The 21,133-nt window shown below is 37.9% G+C and overlaps 1 protein-coding gene across 23 annotated transcripts in view; it reads right to left on the bottom strand.

Annotated features, from left to right (window-relative positions):
* Positions 1-855: 855 nt before the first annotated feature.
* The window catches only part of LOC127644650 (discs large homolog 1-like protein), a 143,814-nt gene continuing 123,536 nt past the window's right edge, over positions 856-21,133 (bottom strand). For 10 of the 23 annotated variants that reach the window (XM_052127927.1, XM_052127928.1, XM_052127937.1 and 7 more), the window contains 11 exons: positions 18,810-18,924; positions 18,361-18,534; positions 16,374-16,440; positions 13,405-13,504; positions 11,172-11,213; positions 9,598-9,648; positions 9,293-9,394; positions 8,247-8,419; positions 7,876-7,985; positions 7,455-7,546; positions 856-4,450 (listed from right to left, as the gene is read on the bottom strand). In XM_052127927.1, coding sequence (XP_051983887.1) covers positions 4,344-4,450; positions 7,455-7,546; positions 7,876-7,985; positions 8,247-8,419; positions 9,293-9,394; positions 9,598-9,648; positions 11,172-11,213; positions 13,405-13,504; positions 16,374-16,440; positions 18,361-18,534; positions 18,810-18,924 — 1,133 coding nt within the window. In that variant the 3' untranslated portion in view covers positions 856-4,343. Of the gene's footprint in view, positions 4,451-7,454; positions 7,547-7,875; positions 7,986-8,246; positions 8,420-9,292; positions 9,395-9,597; positions 9,649-11,171; positions 11,214-13,079; positions 13,114-13,404; positions 13,505-16,373; positions 16,441-18,360; positions 18,535-18,809; positions 18,925-21,133 lie in introns of all 23 variants that reach the window. The other 13 variants (XM_052127932.1, XM_052127933.1, XM_052127942.1 and 10 more) reach the window with 3 other exon arrangements.

Raw genomic sequence — 21,133 nt, 5'->3', positions numbered from 1 at the left:
GCTTCTTTTTTTTTTTTTTTAAATAAAGTGCTGTGCTGCAGTCAAAAATAAATACATGGTGTAAAATTAATAAAGATACCTTGCATTCGTATTATAAATAAATACCTTATCACTATGCAAAGTATTCCTGTCCCACAGTTATAAAGGTAATTTTTTATTGCATATAGAGTTGTATTTATTACATTGTAAAAAGAGTGGTTGAGATTCAAGGCAGCTAAAAAAACTTAAAAAAAAAAAAAAAAAAAACTTATTACATATGTTTTTTAAACGCAGATTACAAAATGATCTATTTTCATACTTTTTTAATGTTATGTTTAATCTGCCTTACATCCACACCTGTGGGCGGCACTGTGGTGCACAAACGCTTTGGTAGCAGGCAGCGTTGAAAAGGTCCCACCTGCGGAGTGCAGAGACATCGATTGTGGACCTTGAACACATTGGAGGTAATTTATTATTTACATCACAAAATAATTAATATATAGCAAAAAGTAGTTGGATAAAGTCAACTAAATAGTCAGTGTTTGTAAAGCAGGTCCACAATGGTGATGCGTCGGCTCCTGTATGCCTTGATAAATAACGCTCAATTGGTGGAGAAGCTCTCGGAGTCTCGACCCATCAGACGCGCGGCGCAGATCATGGTCTTCGCCATCACTAAAGCACAGATTGCCGGGAAAGACGCGTCAACCAAGATGCTCAGATCAGAGACCTTCCGCCAGATACGCGAGGAGACGTCAAAGATGCCCAGGGACGCGCAGGAGTTGGGACGGAGAGCTACACGACTACGGGACACGTTTGTGAAGGAGGTGAAAGAGGGGGTGAGAGATGCCAGCAGACAGATAAAAGACAAAAAGTGATGACGAGTGAATCGAGTGGCTGAGATGAGACTTGGCATTTGTTTCATCAGTGGAATCTGACTACATCGCCATTTAAGACTGCAGAATGTTTAGGTGTCAGTTGCATCATCAGACTGCTGTTAAATGGCCCTTAATAGACTAATTTAAATTAATAACACTGTAAAGCTGTTGGAAAATTTATTTTATGACCGTAGAAGTACCATGTCATTGGTAAAATAAACTATAATAGGTTGTGATGAATTGGAATCAGTGTTCACAAATTTCACCCCCACATTTTTGGTCTGACTGTCCCAACAGTAAATTAAGGTATTTAAACAGTGAAGATCAGAGACGGTGCAAGAGCTCCAATTCTCAGCATTATAACCGATGTGGCTTTATGGGACTTCCGATAAGCATGGTAGCTGGATATTAAAGGAATATTCCTGGTTCAGTAATAAGGTTTAATAAGGTTAAACGCAATCGACAGCATTGTGGCATAATATTGATTACCACAAAAATATTTTCAACTTGTCCCTCCTTAAAATAGAAGTGAATGGGGGACAATCCGTAAAGGTTTAAATCCTCACTGCTTCAAAAAATATAGACACAAGACATTAACAATACATGTGTTAACATGAGTTTAGTGTTTTAAAATCGCTTTCTAGCCTTTTACTGGTAGATCCAATTTAACAACTTTGTTACCATGACGACATAACGTCATAAACCCCCCAAAAAATTTTCATATGAACAATATTACAGCTAAAATAATACATGTGTTTTAATAGAAGATTTAATGTAAGTGCCTTCCAAAAATTGGCCCCATTCACTTCCATTGTAAATGCCTCACTGTCACCTCGATTTTTGCTGCTTTTATTTTTGTGGTAATCAACATTATGCCACAATTGTTGTCAATTGAGCTTCACTTGTATTGAACCCCGAATATGCCTTTGAAAAACATCTGAAGTTTTGTTGAATCAATTCATGTTGAATTCAGACATCCTCACATTAGGGGCAGATGATCATCAGGCATGGAAAGGTTTAGCTGGAAGAAGTTATAAATTATTATATAAGCATCTAGAGCATTTTCTCTGTTGTTTCTACAGGTGACAACAGTCAGGTTCTCTAATTTGATAAGACAAGCAGTGTTCCAAGAGTGCTGATATTTCATACATTTCGGTTTGTGTCACTCAACTTCACTATATAGAATTTTATTTCTATGGTTTGCAACAATGTAAAAAGAAACAGCTGGCCATATTGTGTCAGTTGCTCGCTATTACATTTCTGTTTATAGAACTGTTAAAAAAACAGCAATATCACTCTCACAATCATGCAGTTGTACTGAATATCAACACACTTAATCATGTTATATCGCAATTGTTATTAACTTGCAATATCCATAAATCGGCCTCATTTAATATTAGCAGTCTCATAAACACTAATATGTAAACTTTCTCGGAGGTGTATTGGTCGTCCGAATACTTGAAGACGCCATAAATGTTTTATAGGATTCCCACGGTGATGGACATACCTGGAAATATCAGGGAATTTTTAAACTGCCATTTGCATTCATGGCCATTTATATGGCGAGTGTATATTGCTTTAGTAGCACAGCTCTAAAATATTTAATCGGCTAGAAATTGCTCTTATTTTGTGTGTGTGTATGCAATCTGTATGAAATGGTTTTAAAACATCTTTATCCAATAATCTCAAATGACTGAAAAACTTCACTGGTCAAATATAGCTGGGAACCCTGGAGTTTGTAAGATTTGCTTAAAGTTAAAGCCTTTCACTGGTCCCAAAACAGCTGTACAGAATAACACAGTTCCAACATACATTAGCCCTCCATCTGAAGGAACACTCACACCAGCACTGTGCTGAATGAGAAAGAATTTACTTTATTCATCTTGAATTAGCCATTTTCCTCTTGTTCGGTTTGATAAATGGAATAAATCAGATCAGTATGTTATTTACATGTTTCGTTTTTCCAGTCCCAATATGTCCCTAAAAAGCAGAGGTGGTGAGATGGTAGAACAAGCAGTCTTTAAATAGAAAACAGTAATGTCGTAGAAAGAGCAGGCAGAACGCCCACTCCAGGACGGCTTTAGAAAAAAAATGAGTCACTGTGGAGCTTCCAGCATCAGCCCTGCACCGAAGCTTCATCAGCTCAGAGAAGCTCTTCTTCCAGCTGAGACAGGTTGTGTCTGAGAGGGGGACGGACGAACAGAGCACTCTTCTCCACACAGTATTGACTCTGATGTAGCACTTGAGCAGACAAAGTTGAATTAGTGGCAGTGAGAGGACAGGAAGGCAGAGAACTAGCTGCTTAATGATCTGCTAGTTTCTATTTCCTGTCCACAAAGAGATGTAGTCCTCTCACTGCCCTGTTTCTTGTCATTTGTTTTAGTTTAGTAAAATAATCAAAGGGTGGTAACAGAAATAATATATACTCATACCATTTCATTTTAAATCTCAGGGTCTAATATACATTGTATGATGTCAAGAAAATAACTCCCATCATAACAGTGCTTAAGTAAAGCTCAATATAGACTTTTATTATAACAAAATAGGCAGTTTATGGAGGGTTAAATATCTGTTAAGATCTCATTGTACAATAAATTTCTTCCACATACGCAGTGGCATTTTATTGCCAAGGACGTGAGAAGACATCTCTTAAAAATATCAGTTCCTTACAAATGGCAGACTTTCCTAAATGTAAATCAACGTGTTGAAAACACATACTCTTGTGTAAGACACTGATTGTAGACGCCAACATTCTAACGGTGGTGGCACACGTCTCATACCGGTGCAGCGCAACATCGTCTAAACACAATGGCTCCATAACGTGGACATTTAGAATGAGGATGCCAATACAATAAGCATGCCAATACAACAGTCAAGGAAAAAGAAAAAAAAAGAAAAAACAGACAATGTGCCGAATATACGGGACTACGGTGGAAATGAACCACAAGAAAGAGGGCTAAAGAACACATGGTCTTAGAAGCTATAACGTGCAAAGTTTTGCTTGTTTGTGTGAGTGTTTTTCACCGTTTCATGAATCCAATGCCTGAGACTCCAGCCCCATATTACTATCTTACACAAAAAGAACAAAGAATAGAACAAGAAAAATTTAAAGAGACTTGCATCAGAAAGTCCACATCACTCTTTCTTTTTCCTAACAAAGTAACCTCCCTTAAACATTAAGGAACTGTACCATTTCCAAAACTCTGGTAAACAGATGCTGGTCTGGCATAGCTTTGCTTTCTGTAAGCTTGGAAGCAGTTTAGATCCGAGGAGGACAGATCCTCTTCGCTTTAAATAGCTACTGAAGAGCTAGAAGTCAGGAGGTGATGCAGAACTGAACTGAGATTGAAGTTTGTTGGATTAAGGAATTAATTTGTTGAGTTGTCAATTGGAGAATTCCAACTGAGATAAAAAAAGACCAATAAAAGGAAAAAAATCAATAAATAAAACAGGCAGAGAGAGAGGGATGACAGGAACTCTTGAAGGCGCTCATAGTTTCTCCTTGGACTGTACCCATATGTATGGCCCAGATTGTTCCTCAATGATCTGTTTTACTTCATCGTAGATCTCTTCCAAAGTGTCCCCCTGAACAATGCCTGCAATGCACAGAGGATCACAGGGAGAACACCATTAAGACTGAAAACACACATTGAATTTTATCTTCAGAATTATAGTTTACAGTAGAGATGGGTCAGGATGGTAAGCGTTTTTGTAACAAATTTACCGATTTGAACAATACATTTCAAGGCTACAGACCTACAGCAGTGTCATCTTTGATTTTTGAAGGGAATGAAGCACAGCCTCTTCAATGGGCTTTACTGCAGTTTAAACTGTTTTTGGATCGTTTCACAGACAAACATAAAGAAAAAAAAAATATTTCCAAGATAATTTAGTAAACAAAACATTCTATACAACATGAGTTGTGGAAAATCAGATGGGATCTAGGAGCTTTACACTATGACGTTAAGTGTACCCGTCACAGCCTCGTTTTAATTACTGTTTAAAATTAAAGATGTGAATAAGGTCTATTATTGCCAGACTCCCACATCTTACATGGCTACTAATCAAATAAATAAATAAATGGACATGAACTATTGATTTGCATTGAAATTCTGTAATTATGTGAGAAGTAATAAATGGCTAAATTCCACCTCCGGTTTGTGATCTGTTGGTGTTTATTTTGTAAATTATGACCGTTTAATTTCTCACTATCCATCTTATTACAAAACTACTTGCTAAATAAATAAATGGACATGAAACATTGATTTGAGTTAAAATGATTAGCGATATATTAGCTTACTTGCAGAGATTGCACAGTGATCCAGGAAGCAGGAAAGATGACTTGCAATTCCCAAATGAGCGATTGTTACTGAGAAATATCAGACTGCTAGGTGGCGCCATTGACCAATAACAATCGAGTAATCAGAGCTTGTAATAACAGTTTTTAATATGCTGTATAATATAATAAACTGCATGGGTCTCAGGAATTAATAACGTTTATTGCAATGGATATGCATCAAACACAACTCAAAATAGCAGGGAATAAATTCCACAGTGAGCTATGAGCTTAAATAGATAATATACTAAAAATGATAAATCACTCACATTAAATATGCATGCACATAAAAAAAAACTTTGAAAATATGTAATTTAAATGCCAAACCTGATATGCGCAAATATTTTCATATGAGTGGAGTTACACTGCTGTGATTTATTACTACCCCTTTCAGGATGCTTTGATTTTTAAATAGTTTAGCATTGAGCTTGTGGAATTATTGTTGGCACACCAAACAATAGAGAGAAAATAAAACGTACCATTTATCAAGCACTGAAACTTTGCCAGGTGAAAATGATTCTGTAATTATGTGTAACAGTCACATTAAGTAATTTAGATTAATTAACCCTCTGGGGTCGACGGACGCACCGGCACATCCTGCTGGATAATTATAGCGGAAACTACATAAAAATCTCCATCATTTTGGGGCATACAGATAAGTGCAAGACATCATTAGAGACTATAAAGGGTCTACTTTTATTTGTGTACAACGAAACCTTATGCTTTTGTAAAATGTGGAGTGGTGGTGGCGTAGTGGTCTAAAGCACATAACTGGTTGTTGGTTCGATCCCCACAGCCACCATCATTGTGTCCTTGAGTAAGGCACTTAACTCCAGGTTGCTTTGGGGGGATTGTCCCTGTAATAAGGGCACTGTAAGTCGCTTTGGATAAAAGCATCTGCCAAATACATAAATGTAAAAATGTAAAATAAAGAAAATAAAAAGGTGAGCTGTAAGCAGTCTCTGGGTTTGCAAGCATATTTCTGAAACACGTCACAAAAATTAACTGAAACTCTGCGAATACTTATCACACAAACATGAAACATATGTCTAAAGAAAGCTTAAAATGTCTACATTTAATTAAAACAATTCAAATTTAAAACAAATATTCTCCTGCAATGTAATCTGTATGAAACAAAGCGATGTACAGTTTCTCCTGGCTCAGCTAATTATCCCTAATGTGATCACACTCACGGGCAGAACATGCTATTCGTAAGCTAATGTGCTGAGGCGATCAATGCAAATGGTAAACGCCCCTGACTGTGCCTTAAAAACAAAGTTCATTCACATTTCTGAGCATTTGGAAGATCGCACGATACACAAGTGAGGAACTCCTAGATAGTGAATAAGAGTTAACATTTTCCTCAGAAGAAGAGCAGGACTTTGTATTTTGAAGAGTGACTTGAAGTAAGTTATTTAGTTTTAATTAGTTGACATGCTATTTTATATAAACATTTACATATTTTACTAGTGGTACTGTTTCCAGACTTACCAGCCAGGATTCAGAGTATTGAAATTTGAAATATGGCAAGTTTTAGTTACATTTAAATGCTGTTTCGGCTTTTCAGAAGACAGAGACAAGGATTTTTTTTTTGGTACGTTAAGTGCAGTAGCAAGTGCATTTAGTGTGATTAAGTGCTCATGGAACAGATGTGTTTTCAGCTGGTCCTTGAATGTTGAGAAGGTAACAGCAGATTGTGTGGAGGTTGGAAGTTCATTCCACCACAGATGAGCAGAGAAAGTGAACGATACTAATAGAATTTTATAATATAAGTGGTCATTTGTGATGGGACCACTAGGCTCGTTCATAGACCTGAAGAAGTGAACTGAAGTAAGAGGGTGCGGTTCCATTGGCTGTCCTGAAAGTCAAAGCTTCAATTCGATACGGACAGCTACAGGTAGCCAGTGGAGTGAAATCTAGAGTGGGGTGACATGAGCCCTTTTTGGCTGATTGAAGACCAGATGCACTGCTGCATTCTGGACCATCTGCAGTGGCTTAATTGTGTTAGCTGGAAGGCCAACAAACAGAGCATTGCAGTAGTCCAGTCTTGAAATGACCAGAACAGAGGTTTCATTTTCCTGATGTTGTAAAGCGCAAACCTGCAAGACCGACTGTTGATATGTACCTAAACTCACCTAATTATACAGGGCTTCCTTAAGAGGATCACACATCCTACTAGTTGATTTTCAAAATATATAGATAGGCATGACAGCACTTTGGTTTAGCTGTTATTCCTGACATCTGTAAGACAGAGACCCACAGACCTGTGAAGTGCTCCATAAACTCCTGTTCCAGCTTCATGGCTCTGTCGTATGTCTTCCTGCCTTGTTCCTCTGTCAGTCTTTTGTTCATCTCCCTGAAAGAGCACACAGAATTACACTTTTATTATGCATTACACTCATTTCAATGCATTACTCTGATTTTGGGAGAAACGGATAACATTTATAGATTAGTGATCCTTGCATACTGCCCTATTAAAAAGTGGGTTTGACTGGGTAAGGTTTATGGTATATGACACACAATGGAACATACATTATAAAAGGAGGATCCAAAAAACATATTCTATTCTAGCAATACAATAGTGATGTAAAAGCCATAGATAGTGACATTTTAACACTTTATAAAAATTTTTTTACAGAGATTTCTCTCTTTAAGCACTTGCTTGATCCCTTGTCTTCTACTTACATAATGTTCTCCATTGATTTTGGTTTGATGAAAATAGCGATGGGGTAAAGCTTAGCAACTTGCAGTCTCTTGATAGCGTTGCCTGATACATCTAGAATGCAGTGTTTGCCCTGAGAAAATCACCACAGAGTGTTTAAATATGGTTAGCAGTAATGATGTAAGTCATGCAAGTACCACTGTTGTCAGCAATTGTGCAGGCATCTCATTCATATTTTGCCTCTTTTTTTCTAGAAATTTTGCTGCGCTAAATGATAATAAAATATTTTTTTGTTTGGAAAATAGTAAGGATATAGACTTTATGATCATATTGGTTTTAGCATTGGTAATAAAACAGTTCCTATGCAAAACAATAAATGTGTGAGTGAGCTCACCTTCTCGGCCACCTCTCTGACAGACTGCACACTGGTTCCATACAGGTGACTGTTGTACTGGCCTGCCTCAATGAACTTGTGCTCCTGTATATCTATCTCCATCTGCTCTCTGGACAGGACAAAGTGGTAGTCTCTCCCGTCCACCTCGTAATCACGCTTTGGCCTTGTTGTATCTGAAAAAGAAAAGAGCACAAGCTGTAAGGTTCATTTACATACTAAACTAATGGTTGTAACATGGTTCATGACATGCAGTGCATTTCTTGTTTCTTGTTTCGAATTTGTTTTATTATTATATAAATACTTTAAAATAGTTTTATTGATAATTCACTTTACTAGTTCAGTTATAATGTTGGTCATGTTTTTTAACACTTAAAACAATCTTAATTTTCTCACTGATTCTTAGAATTAAACAGGCAGTTTTTTTTTGCTGCTATGCCTTTTTTTTTTTTTTTTTTTTTCTTCTTTGTAAATTTGTGTTCTTAGGAATGATATGCAGACTTACACACATTTTTCTCTTTTTGTTAGTTCTTCTGATGTTTAGGGGAAAAAAGTCTCTATCCTACTTCATCTTTATTACCTTCCTGGGCAGTTTCTAAATACTGATTAGCCATCAGCGACGTGCAAATGTGATGGTAATGTGTGTGTGTGTATTCATCCTACAGAATATTAGCAAGATATGGAAGTACATAATGGGCTATTATTACAGCTTACTTTCAATCAATGGTCTTTTTGAAATGGGAAGGAGTTTTGAGTTCTAAAGGTTACAGTATTTTTTCCTTGTACCATAAATTCTTATTTCAAAAGATCAAACAAAATCAGATTCCTCATGATATGACCCGTTTAGCCTAAACTACAATTTAAAAACTCTCTTGGAAAAAGAAACATTAACATATCTACAGAATATGGTGCTGAACATCAGGCCGTGTCAATGTAGCACGGAATGCCTTTTTAATTTGATATGTTTGCAAAACACATTGTAATCTTTGTTGACAATAATGGTCTGTAAATATCTTCTCAGCCCACACACATGGTGTACAGATACTTACGGGGAACACAGGAGCCAAATTTGTCAGGGAATTCTGATATAAGGTCATCGTTTACTCTGTCTTTCATCGGACCCAAGATAATCACTGGTCTTGAGTAGTTCACTGTAAGAAAATTCATGAAATCAACTTAATTTCCCTAAAGGGCGTCAGAGTAAAGGAGCAAATACAAATAGTGTTCTTGTGCCATAATGAAAACTTTACTATCCATAGTGTGTAGTAGAGATACAATTTATGGGATGTGTTTTCCTTATAATCAAAGCTTGACAAATATTGCCATTACAGAAAATCATTACAGTATCCCTTACCTTCTTGTTGACAGACTGGCTCATATGACAGCACATATTCCTCCTGACTACCTGAGAAATGAATAGACATATCTCTTATTACAATTCACAATCTCATTTATGTTAGTAATTTTTCGAAAAATTAAGATTTGCTGTTGGCCACTAGAGGACCTCTCTGTCACACAAATGTATAGTGTTAAAGCAATGGAGTCCTCAGTCATGGTTAATGTGAGATTGTCATAATGATTAAAGTAGAGCTCTTTCTACATATCTCAGCAGGCCTTATTGCCTGAGGATGACAGCATGCCTGTGCATTTTGAATTAGAATCTGATACATGTTTAATGTAAATGAATGAACAATGTTAAACTGGAGGGTAGGACTTGTAAGGGCCTGTGACATACTTGAAAAAGCGACCAGCAAACTAGTTCTATTTGATAATATTTAGTATCCTAAGATTAAAATGTGTACTTTAATCACAAAATGTTATTTATCCCCCCTCACCCCCAGCAAAGCAGTGTTAAAAAAGTTAGAGTGCTAGGCATATGTGATACCAAAGCTGGCTGGGAAAATTGGCTGATTTTGTTAGTTATTTTGTTATTATGTATGAGAGATCACACACAAACTAATTACAAAGACTACTCAACTATCTCAAACAAGCATCTGTCCATAAGTCATGCACAATAGGGCAGTGCCAACAAGCGTTGGCAACTGAGAACTAGTTCTAATTCTTGTTCCATTTTTTTTTTTTTAAAACAACAACAAAAAAAAAAAAACACTGGAACCAAACCATTTTTTGACTTTCGGTTCCTTTAAAGTTTATCAAACATGCATACTTCCACTGATGCGGGTAGAACTCCATGTTACAATCCGTAAAAGAGAAATTGAAGCTGATACCGCATATACACTCTCTCACGTGTTTGGTGTACTTTCAAGAACAATCTGATTCCAATTATGCTGTTGTGATACATTGTGATATAATGATTGTGTAATATCACGTAATCTCAATGTGTACTGTATTGTGAGGAAGTTGGCAATACCTAGCCATAATGTGTTATCTGTACTGCAGATTATAGTTGTGTATGTATTTGGCCCCTGTGAGACAGAATAGTAATATCTTTAGAGTGGCTCTGATATAGCACCATAGTGACTCTGACTGTCTATGACAGAGAGAGAGGGCAAAGGCTGGGAAGTGATGGGGGATGCACTGTTGCTATGGAGACTGAGTCAGGGGCTGACGGAGGGCTCACTGATTGATTTTGGTATTGTATCTGTGTGGCTTCTGGAACATACCGAGTTTGTCTCACTGCAGCACTCCTCGCATGGAGGAGGTGGGCGCTTGTGTCTGTTCATCAATGTAAACTCTTAAGAAGTCCTGAATAACACTGCTTTGTCATTTAGAAGCAACATAACCTTTACCTCACTTTATATATTACAATATTGTCAATCCACTACTATGGATATCCTATACAGAAAAGCTTATGCTGCATGCCACAGAGAGAGAGAGAGAGAGCATGACATTGTTAAGTATGTAATAGAAAACATGAGGTGCAGACGAGAATGCCGGAATAAGGGCACAATGAAAGGAAGAACTTACGGTAACTACTCTCACTATCACTGGCATTAGAAGTGACATGCTCTGAAATCATAACAGAGGGGAATGGATAATGAAAACCAAGAACAGGAGCACATGACGACTGATTCATGAGGTGACTTTGAGTGAGAGCACAATACCAGCCATTGTATAATACAGTAAAGGAGTACACATTCATACCACTAGAGGGACACAGCACACCTTCTGTGAAACACTACAGTAGCTGTGTAGTCTGCAACTTAAAGGTGCAATAAGTATTTTGTACACACATCCTGTAGCGATAGTTTGCCCAAAAATGAAATTCTGTTATCAACTACTGAACCTTTCCAAAATCTTCCATTCTGCTGTAGCTCTCATATCTTCTTTACACTTGCATATATTTGAACCTGCCACATTGATGGTGCTTTATTGGACCTTAAAAGAGCAGCTTTCATTCAATGGATATGATGGGGGAAAAATAAAGTCATACAGGTGTGTAATGTGATGATGAGAAACTGATGACAGAAATTAACATTTTCAACAATTCCTTTTAAAAATAATGCATCCACTCGAAAGATGTCAGTGCAAAGTCCAAGACCAATGTCGTATCAGTTGCTGAGAAAGACTATTAGGAGCAAAACATAAACAAAAATTACTTAGTGCACCTTTAAGGAGTCAACTGTAGAAAAATGCAAATAAATATTCAGTGCTGGGTAGATTGAAATCCAGTACTAAAATTGCTATCAGTAACGTAATCTCTTGGATAGTATTTTTTAGGTAATCTAATCTGATTATTTTTTGATTACCTCTGCTCTAACTCTTGTTTATTTGATGTCATAAGCATTTGTGTAGGATAATCTAGGCTACTTTGACAACGTTACTTTTAAGGAAACTTAATTAATGAATCAAAATATGATAATTGATATGATTTCTATGATGTGCTCGCTATTTTTCTGTTAATGAGTGAAATAACAAAAGGCACTTAAAGGGTAATGAAACACAAAACACATTTTAACTGATATGTATGTTTTGGCCAAGATGGTAGAAAAAAAAGGGTGTAAATTATTCATTTAAAAGTGGACTTTAAAAAAAAAAAAACGATTTCAGAAATTAGTAAAGGTTATATGTAGGCCTAATATTTCCTCAGCAGTGTTTATTAACTTGTATAATAATTCGCCATGAGAAGGCATGGTCTATTGTATACATAATCTGTAGGGTGATTTAGAACGAAACCTTTAAAATATATTTTTTTAAGAATTAGGTGGAGATCAATAAATTACGAACTTATGAAAATATGATTTACTGCCATTGCCTTATTAATATGTAATCATGTGGGCCATAAAAAGTAACTATAATCTGATTTAGTATTTTAAAATGAAATTGAATCAAATTACAAGTACTTTTTATCTGTAATCTGATTATGTAATCCATATTACATGTAACCAGTTACTTCCCAGCACTGCATATAAGAGCTAGAGTGTACAGTATGATGGCACATTAGTACAATGCAGTCTAATCTTTTGTCCTTCAAACACAAATGTTATGATGTTACAGTTATTTGGTAAAGACAAAACTTATTTAAATAAATTCCCTCTCTCTCCTCTGAGGGGCTCTGTAGCTTATGGTTCTAGAGGAAAATCTATAGATTATAAATACCAAGACAAAATAACATAAGCAGAAACTGAATTAGGACAGATTCCATAGAACAAAGTTGGTCCTACAGTAGAAATTCCCAACCCTTCACCATAACCAACAATTTGTGTAAACATTGTCTAGAGAAGTGGCTCTTGCACTCTGGGACTAAATGTGCTCTTTAAAGAAAGATCAACATGAGCTATGAGAGCAAGAGCAATGGAAGATGACAGAGAAAGTAAGTGAGAGTGCAGGTTTGGTCCAGAGGAGACCAAGTAGAAATCTACAGGGGGCACTTACTTAGGCCTTTGGATATCATGTCGTCTGGGTTGTCCTGTGGAGCGGTCAGGAAGGGAGCAACAAGAAAGACAACAACCACAAGAGTATATGGGTTACTGAGACACTCTGAGGCCTGGTCCAGCCACTGGACACAGCAGGCACCAAGCTTTCTGAGGACCACACACCTCTGTCCGCTGGACATGCAAGCACATGGTGTTGTTGCTGCTAAAAATGGCTCTAATGCCCGCTGTGCCCAGTGGAGCAGTGCCCACCTCTGTCCTTATGACCTGCTGCCCTATTCTTGCCCAGGTGTGTGGCCTTCAGTGGCGGGACTGTCTGTACTTACGGTCCACATCGCTTGTTTCCAGCTCACTCGCCTCCTTGTTCTTGTAGAAGGGGAACTTGCGGGAAAAGAGGTTCTTTTTACGCTTGTCATTGAGGGACTGCTGAGGAAGAGAAGGAAGGGCAAAAGAAAAGAAGGGCAGGGGAAGAGGGCTGTCTAATGTCCATATGGAGTAAAAAAAAGATATTGGCTTTGTGAATCTCTGATGGTTTAATTAACCGTTTCATTAAAGTATTAAAGTAATTCAAAATAAATTTGAAGAGCAATTTCTTATAGACAGGTGATAACTTTCTTTTTTAAGTGGTGGAATCAAAAGTATGTACAGTTGAAGTTAGAAGTTTACATACACCTTAGACAAATACATTTAAACTCAGTTTTTTTAACCATTCCTGACATTTAATCATAGAAAACATTCCCTGTCTTAGGTCAGTTAGGATCAGTACTTTATTTGAAGAAAGTGAAATGTCAGAATAATAGAAGAGAGAATTATTTATTTCATCTTATATTTCTTTCATCACATTCCCAGTGGGTCAGAAGTTTACATACACTTTGTTAGTATTTGGTAGCGTTGCCTTTATATTGTTTAACTTGGGTCAAACGTTTTGGGTAGCCTTCCACAAGCTTCTCACAATAAGTTGCTGGAATGTTGCCCATTCCTCCAGACCGAGCTGGTGTAACAGTGGAGTCAGGTTTGTAAGCCTCCTTGCTCACACCTTTTCAGTTCTGCCCACAAATTTTCTATCATATTGAGGTCAGGGCTTTGTGATGGCAACTCCAATACCTTGACTTCTTTGTCCTTAAGCCATTTTGCCACAACTATGGAGGTATTATTGGAGTCATTGTCCATTTGGAAGACCCATTTGCAACCGAGCTTTAACTTCATGGCTAAAGTCTTGAGATGTTGCTTCAATATATCCACATATTTTCCTTCCTCATGATGCCATCTGTTTTGTGAAGTGCACCAGTCCCTCCTGCAGCAAAGCACCCCACAACATGATGCTGCCACCCCCATGCTTCACGATTTTCCTCCAAACATAACAATGGTCATTATAGCCATTTTGTTTCATCAGACCAGAGGACATTACTCCAAAAAGTAAGAACTTTGTCCCCATGTGCACTTGCAAACTGGATTTTTTTATGGTGGTTTTGGAGCAGTGGCTTCTTCCTTGCTGAGCAGCCTTTATAGTTTATGTCAATATAGGACTCGTTTTACTGTGGATATAGATACTTGTCTACTGGGTTCCTCCAGCATCTTCACAAGGTCCTTTGCGGTTGTTCTGGGATTGATTTGCACTTTTCGCACCAAACTAAGTACATCTCTAGGAGACAGAATGTGTTTCTTTCCTGAGCGGTATGATGGCTGCATAGTCCCATGGCGTTTATACTTACGTACTATTGTTTGTGCAGATGAATGTGGTACCTTCAGGCATTTGGAAATTGCTCCCAAGGATGAACCAGAATTGTGGAGGTCCACTATTTTTTTGATTTTCCCATTATGCAATAAGCAAAGAGGCACTGAGTTTGAAGGTAGGCATTAAAATACATGCACAGGAACACCTCCAGTTCAGTACACCTCCTATCAGAAGCTAATTAGATAATTGTCAAAAGGCTTGACATCATTTTCTGGAATTTTCCAAGCTGCTTAAAGGCACAGTTAACTTAGTGTATGTAAACTTCTGACCCACTGGAATTGTGATATAGTCAATTAAAAGTGAAACAATCTGTCTGTAATTAATTGTTGGAAAGATGACTTGTGTCATGCACACAAAGGTAGATGTCCTAAACGACTTGCCAAAACAATAGTTTACTAATATTAAATCTGTGGAGCGGTTAAAAAATGAGTTTTAATGACTTCAACCTAAATGTATATAAACTTCAACTGTATGAAATGCATGAAGAACTGAAGAGGACAAATAAATGGATTGAAGCCATAGACCAAGGACACTCAAGACAGAAGGCTTGTGAAGGCAGACGGACAGAATTGCTCTATTTGCATGCAGAGGGTAAGAAGCTTTTTAAAGGTGCCAGAAGCATATGCTTTGGCTGTGGCTACTTTTCTTATCAGCAGTGACACCAGGACAAAAGTTAAGGCTATATTCTTTGGAAATCACTGAACATTGGTAGTGATTAGGCATCCTGATTACAGGTGCATCACATGTAGGGTATATCCATTCAGACAGTGATTTTACACTGCAGATATTTGGAGAGTGTTACACAGCAGTGAGAGGAGTAAAAGTGAAAGAATAAAGGACAGGAGCGAGGGAGAGGTGAGGAGGAGGTGTGGCGTTCAGAAGAACGAGCAGTCTGACATCAATGGCAAGCGTATTTGTCCTTTGTTTTCCTATCATGCATGTTTTGCCTTTATTGGCATGTTAGACAATATGTGCTGAGACAACAAGTCTGGTCTTTAACTTCTTTGACTTATTAATGAGTTATAGATGCCTCCAGCACTTGCGGTTACACATGCTGTTAATTTAGACTGGGCCATTCGTACGGCAGACTGATTAGTACACGACATCCAGAACATTACAATTCCACTGAATGCATTGACTGAGCATTATTACATGTGAGTTAATATCAAATGGTCAAACTTTCACAGAGGTAGGGACACAAGCAAATGCTCATTGTAAAGCCATTTTAAATGCATTTCAATTTTATTTAATGTTGTACACTAGATATTTAGCTTTGTTGGTCACTAACACCACATTGCTCAAGACGTCCATTTCAAAACTTGTGAGCTTCCTAACTAGACAGCATTTTAAGGCATCATAGCTATGCTTCTCATGAGAATACTGTTCAAAAACAGCCTAAAGTTGTTCCTTGTGTAGGCAGTAGAGTGCAGACACAAAGGCAGCTCACTAGGTTTTGGAAAAGAGTCTTAGCATTGTGACATTTTTTTTTATGATATCAGTGTCTTTCAGAGTAACTGTTTATATCTTAGTTGGTATTGAAGTATGAAATGGTTCACTCACCCCTTTCTCTCGTGACTTTGAGTTGAATTTTACTGTCTTTAATCTGGCTCTCTCTTTCTTCTCCACTCTTGAAGGAAAACACACAGGATCCCACATTACAGTAGATGTTATTCAAACTTTTCATCCATTTTACACCCCCTTTAAAGCACATATCCCCTTCATTAGGACAACTTAAAGACATGTGCTAGAGGATCCTGATGGTGAGCTATCAGTAAACATACAGGATGTCTCAGGTCCAGTCTAAACCTTCTTGAAGTCTTTGGTGGAAAGGTGTTGGAGGACCCTGAAGGGATAATAATTCTGAATGGATTCAATATCTGACTCTTTAACAGTCTTGTATTTCCCAGGTATGGTTGAGGCAAGTTGAAATCTCTCATGGAGGTTGGCCATTGGACGTGGCATGTTAAAAATTAATTAATTATCAACAAGGAGCCATATTCTATATTTTCCATATGGACAAGTTAAAATTAGTTGTATGGGGAGGTGATACAGTATATGAGGAGAGGGAGAGATGGGACTCGACTGGAGAGCTGTAAGTCTCTAAACATGAAGCTCAACCAGTGCCAAAGTGAGTCTACCACATTTGGACTCAAATATACTTCGATGTTTTGACAAAAACAAATTCAAATGTCTTGAGAAAATGGCCTTGGGGGGGGGGTCACACACAGGATGCCTCTGGCACACGACATGGCGCGTTCTACAATGAAGGTCCGTACACCACCACCGCCACTCGGTGTCTGTCGGTGACACCCAGCTACGACTCCAGAGGCTGCTCAAATTTCTGCCATGCCACAGAGCGCAACTAACATATTTTCCATTATATTCAACCCAAATCATTAACAAAGGACATAGATTATTTACTTAAGCATTTTTTATTCTTGAACAAGCGAAAAACCTTCGTAAGTTTTGTGTGTACCGACTGCAACCTGAACCGCATTGACGTGCCACATGTTTGATACCTGTGCCGTGTCCTAGCCTTGAGGTGGCGTGACGCTTCTAGTCTGGTGTGCGACTGCCTTTGGAAGTAGCTGATTCTCTTAAAGTTTAAGACTTAAACCTTGTGAATCATGTGATTATAATGGGGCAGTATGAAGTTCTAACCTAAAATCAAGGTAATGATTAATGGTGCAAGTGTTTTTTTAAGAGGTCTGAAACCCGACCCCGCCATGAGGGAATTTGATAAACCACTGGGTTTCGGACCGGGTTCGGCTTACTTTTTTAAGTATGACTTTAGGTTTAGGTTGAGTTTGTAGTTAATAAAAAAAAATAAAAAAATAGGCCTACTTAATTTGTTTTGCACATGTGCACTCCCTCACAGACATGCGGAAATGTATGAGTTAGTGCCCGTTCACATCAAATGTGTTTTTGTGCCCATCCGCCCGGTTTTCCCATTGTTTTCCTAAGCAAACACATGCTGAATCGACATCTTTGATCATTGCAACACTTCTCACTGTTTTTTAGCATCTCCTGCAGAACCGCCGCATTTTTAGACACTGTGACAACTTCGATTTTTATCAAAATGTATCTCGAGACACCTGTGTTATGTTTCATTCTTTGGACTGCATCTAGCTTGGTTTTAGCACAGGCGTCACAAAGATTCGATGTTTTGTTGAAGTTCAGGTTGCAAAGAAGACTTAATGTGACTGTTACTGTACATTGTTACACATGATTACAGATTCTTCTGCAGCAAGAAAAGTTTCAGTGCTAAAGCCAATGTTTTTTCCCTTTTTGTTCGTAGTGCCTTTTCTTTAAATATGTATGATAACTGTTTCCTATTGTTACCTTTCGTAGCTGCCTAGGATGCTTACATAAAATATAGCCTATTGCAACAATAGAAGAAATTGGGAAAGAAATTATGAAGAGAATGAGCGATTTTGGGTTCTGGTCCAGTTCGGGCATAAAATCTGATCGGATGGGTTGGGTTTGGGCTTCATTTTAAGGGCAATGCAGACCTCTAGTTTTTTGTTAGTTGGCTTGACTCTCTCACCTCCTCTTGCTAGGGATGACGCCCATCTCCACCTCTCCTTGAGGTGTGACCTGCCTTGCCTGCCACCACTCATCATCTGAAGCATTCACCACATGCAGGATATCCCCAAATTTGAAGTTCAGGCCCTGGCTGGGCAATCCCGAATCCTTAGTTTTATCATAATCAAACAGCACTCTGCAAAAAACATAAAAAAGAGAAACACCCAATATGTTTCCATTTAATGTTTGAGCTTGTGTGGCAAAGTCAGAGAAGCTGCTCTCAAAATGCTTAAACTTATCTCTAATATCTATGATATACAACTAAATCACTTAAATGAGTGTTTGAACTGTAAATAAAAGTAATCTCATTCTAATTACACAATTTATACAAATTAAATTGAAACACAAAATTTGAGTACTTGTGTCTAGTTTATAGTTCCATGTGGTGCGTTGTAGATATCTGTCCAGTACCTGACGAATAGCGATCTCTTCTGACTGGTCCTCAGGGATCCTGAGCCTGAGCTGATGCTACTGTTCATCATCTGCTCTCGCAGGTCATGGATCTTGGCCTCAAATCGGCTGTACTCTGAAAAACACAAGGCCAGAGTGCAGCTGATATATGGAGATGTTTCAGGTTCTTTAGTTTGTTCAGCTGCTCACAAGTCATTACACAGATATATCATTAGATGTGTTTAGAAGATACAGTATGAAAGATTACAACATCATGGAAAAGCGTGTTGCAGAATACTTGTCAATAATAATAAAAAACAGATGACAGGACTTCCAGCTAATGTAAAATAATTTAGTATCATGTTTCCTACCAAATGAATCCTAGGGCTGGGACAACGCGATGACGTCGACGCAAAAAATACGTCGACGCAAAATATGCGCGTCGATTCGTCGGACCCAAAACAAAGATGGCGGCGCCGGCAAGTAGTAGCAACACGAGTGGCTCCTCAGACTACCAGAAGTGCAAGGCGGCATGCACTCGTTCCTCTAAAGTATGGGAATTCTTTAATTTAAAAGGAAACAATTCCGTGATATGTCGTCTTTGCAAAATGGAGATGGCCTTCCATTCTAGCACCACGGCAATGCACCAGCACCTTAAGAGGCGCCACCCGGTTGCAGCTGCAGATGACAGAGCACCGTAAGTTTTTTTTCCAACTCCCCACTTTGCACTCGATGTTGGAGTAAGCTATAATACGTTGTCGACACCTAAAGTTTTCGCTTATAGCTATTAATAATGCGCTTATAGCTATGAATGTCGTGAAAAATACATAGAGGACACTGACAACGTGCTGACAGACAGGACCAAGCAGGTAACATTTAATAAAAGTCTCAACTTTCAAATTTGGTCATTCAAAGAAAATTAAACCATAAATAGGCCTAATATTTTGTGGCTCTTTAATGTGTCGTGACAGATTGCCTCAGTTAAAGCTGCTCGTGAACCGATCATCTTTTCCTTGGTTAATTTATAGCATCAAATAGGCTAAACATGAATGTAGCCTACATCAGAAGGACTGTTGTTTTAACCGCGGAAAGACGTCAGTACAGTAGCCTACAATCCATTCATTGTTCAAATTCAAATCCACCGATGTTAATCTTCTCTCTCCTGACTACTTTGTCGGACAAAAATGGCGTATTATGATTGATTGATCAGATCGCCAGCCAATCAAACTCCCGGCAAATGTTTTTATTTTTAATATTTTATACACCCCCACCCCCGATGAAACCGGTATTACCGGTGTTGTCACAAGTCGATTAATCGAATCGAACTCGAATCGGACTGAAAAAACGAATCGTTAGATTAAACGATGCATCGAAAAAATAATTGCTAAATTAATCATTTATCCCAGCCCTAGTGAATCCTTTTGTGACATCCTGCACAATGGTATATATATAATTCTGACTGCGTGCATTGTATGCTTGCTATATTAATAAGAGCATAAAGGGGCTTAAACTAAATTTTCCCGCCTGGAAATTGCACCTTTCTCATTGGTCAAGCCAGACTCGAGAGGAGTTTACTTACTCTTTTCCCTGACTCTCTGCAGCCATTCGTGTGGGACCGGAACCCAAAATCGCTCATTCTCTTCATAATTTCTTTCCCAATTTCTTCTATTGTTGCAATAGGCTATATTTTATTTAAGCATCCTAGGTAGCTACGAAAGGTAACAATAGGAAACAGTTATCATACATATTTAAAGAAAAGGCCTCAACACCTCAAGCTATGTGCAACACCATCAACCCAAGGAACCATCAAGCCTTTCTCCTGCGACTGCAACAGCCAAGGCAATTGCAAGTATCGTACCAGTAACTAACTGTGCTTTTAAATGAAGAGCTCGATGGTTCTCTCAGATGGTCAAAATGACACCTTTCATAACTGCATTTCCCCTATTCTGTTCCGGTTTCATTTTATTTTCACTTTTCCCTTTCCCATATATGAGTGTTTCGTGTGTATGTTTTGGTTTAGATTAGTTATGTGTTCGTATTTTAGTTAAATAAACTTTTGTGTACATTCTTGCAAGTTGATTCTGGTCTGCTTGTAAATCAATGTAAATTTAATGATTCAATCTCAGCTCCATGCTAAGAAAGAGTTATTTTTGTGTGGCCACAAAAAATATACTTTCTGAGAATTGATAGACAATCAATACGGAGTGTTCGCTGGACGAACAGATAAATCGATTGTAATATTAATTCAGCTACATCAAGTTAATCCTATTAACCGATCCAAATGTTCATAATTAATTATAACGAGTTATGATACATTTTTCATGTTTCCCTTTTAAAGATATTTT

Source organism: Xyrauchen texanus, chromosome 6 (genome assembly GCF_025860055.1).
Source record: "Xyrauchen texanus isolate HMW12.3.18 chromosome 6, RBS_HiC_50CHRs, whole genome shotgun sequence".
Taxonomy (NCBI): Eukaryota; Metazoa; Chordata; class Actinopteri; order Cypriniformes; family Catostomidae; genus Xyrauchen; species Xyrauchen texanus.
Note: the sequence above shows the minus strand (reverse complement) of the source record. Positions and strands in the feature narration are given on the sequence as shown.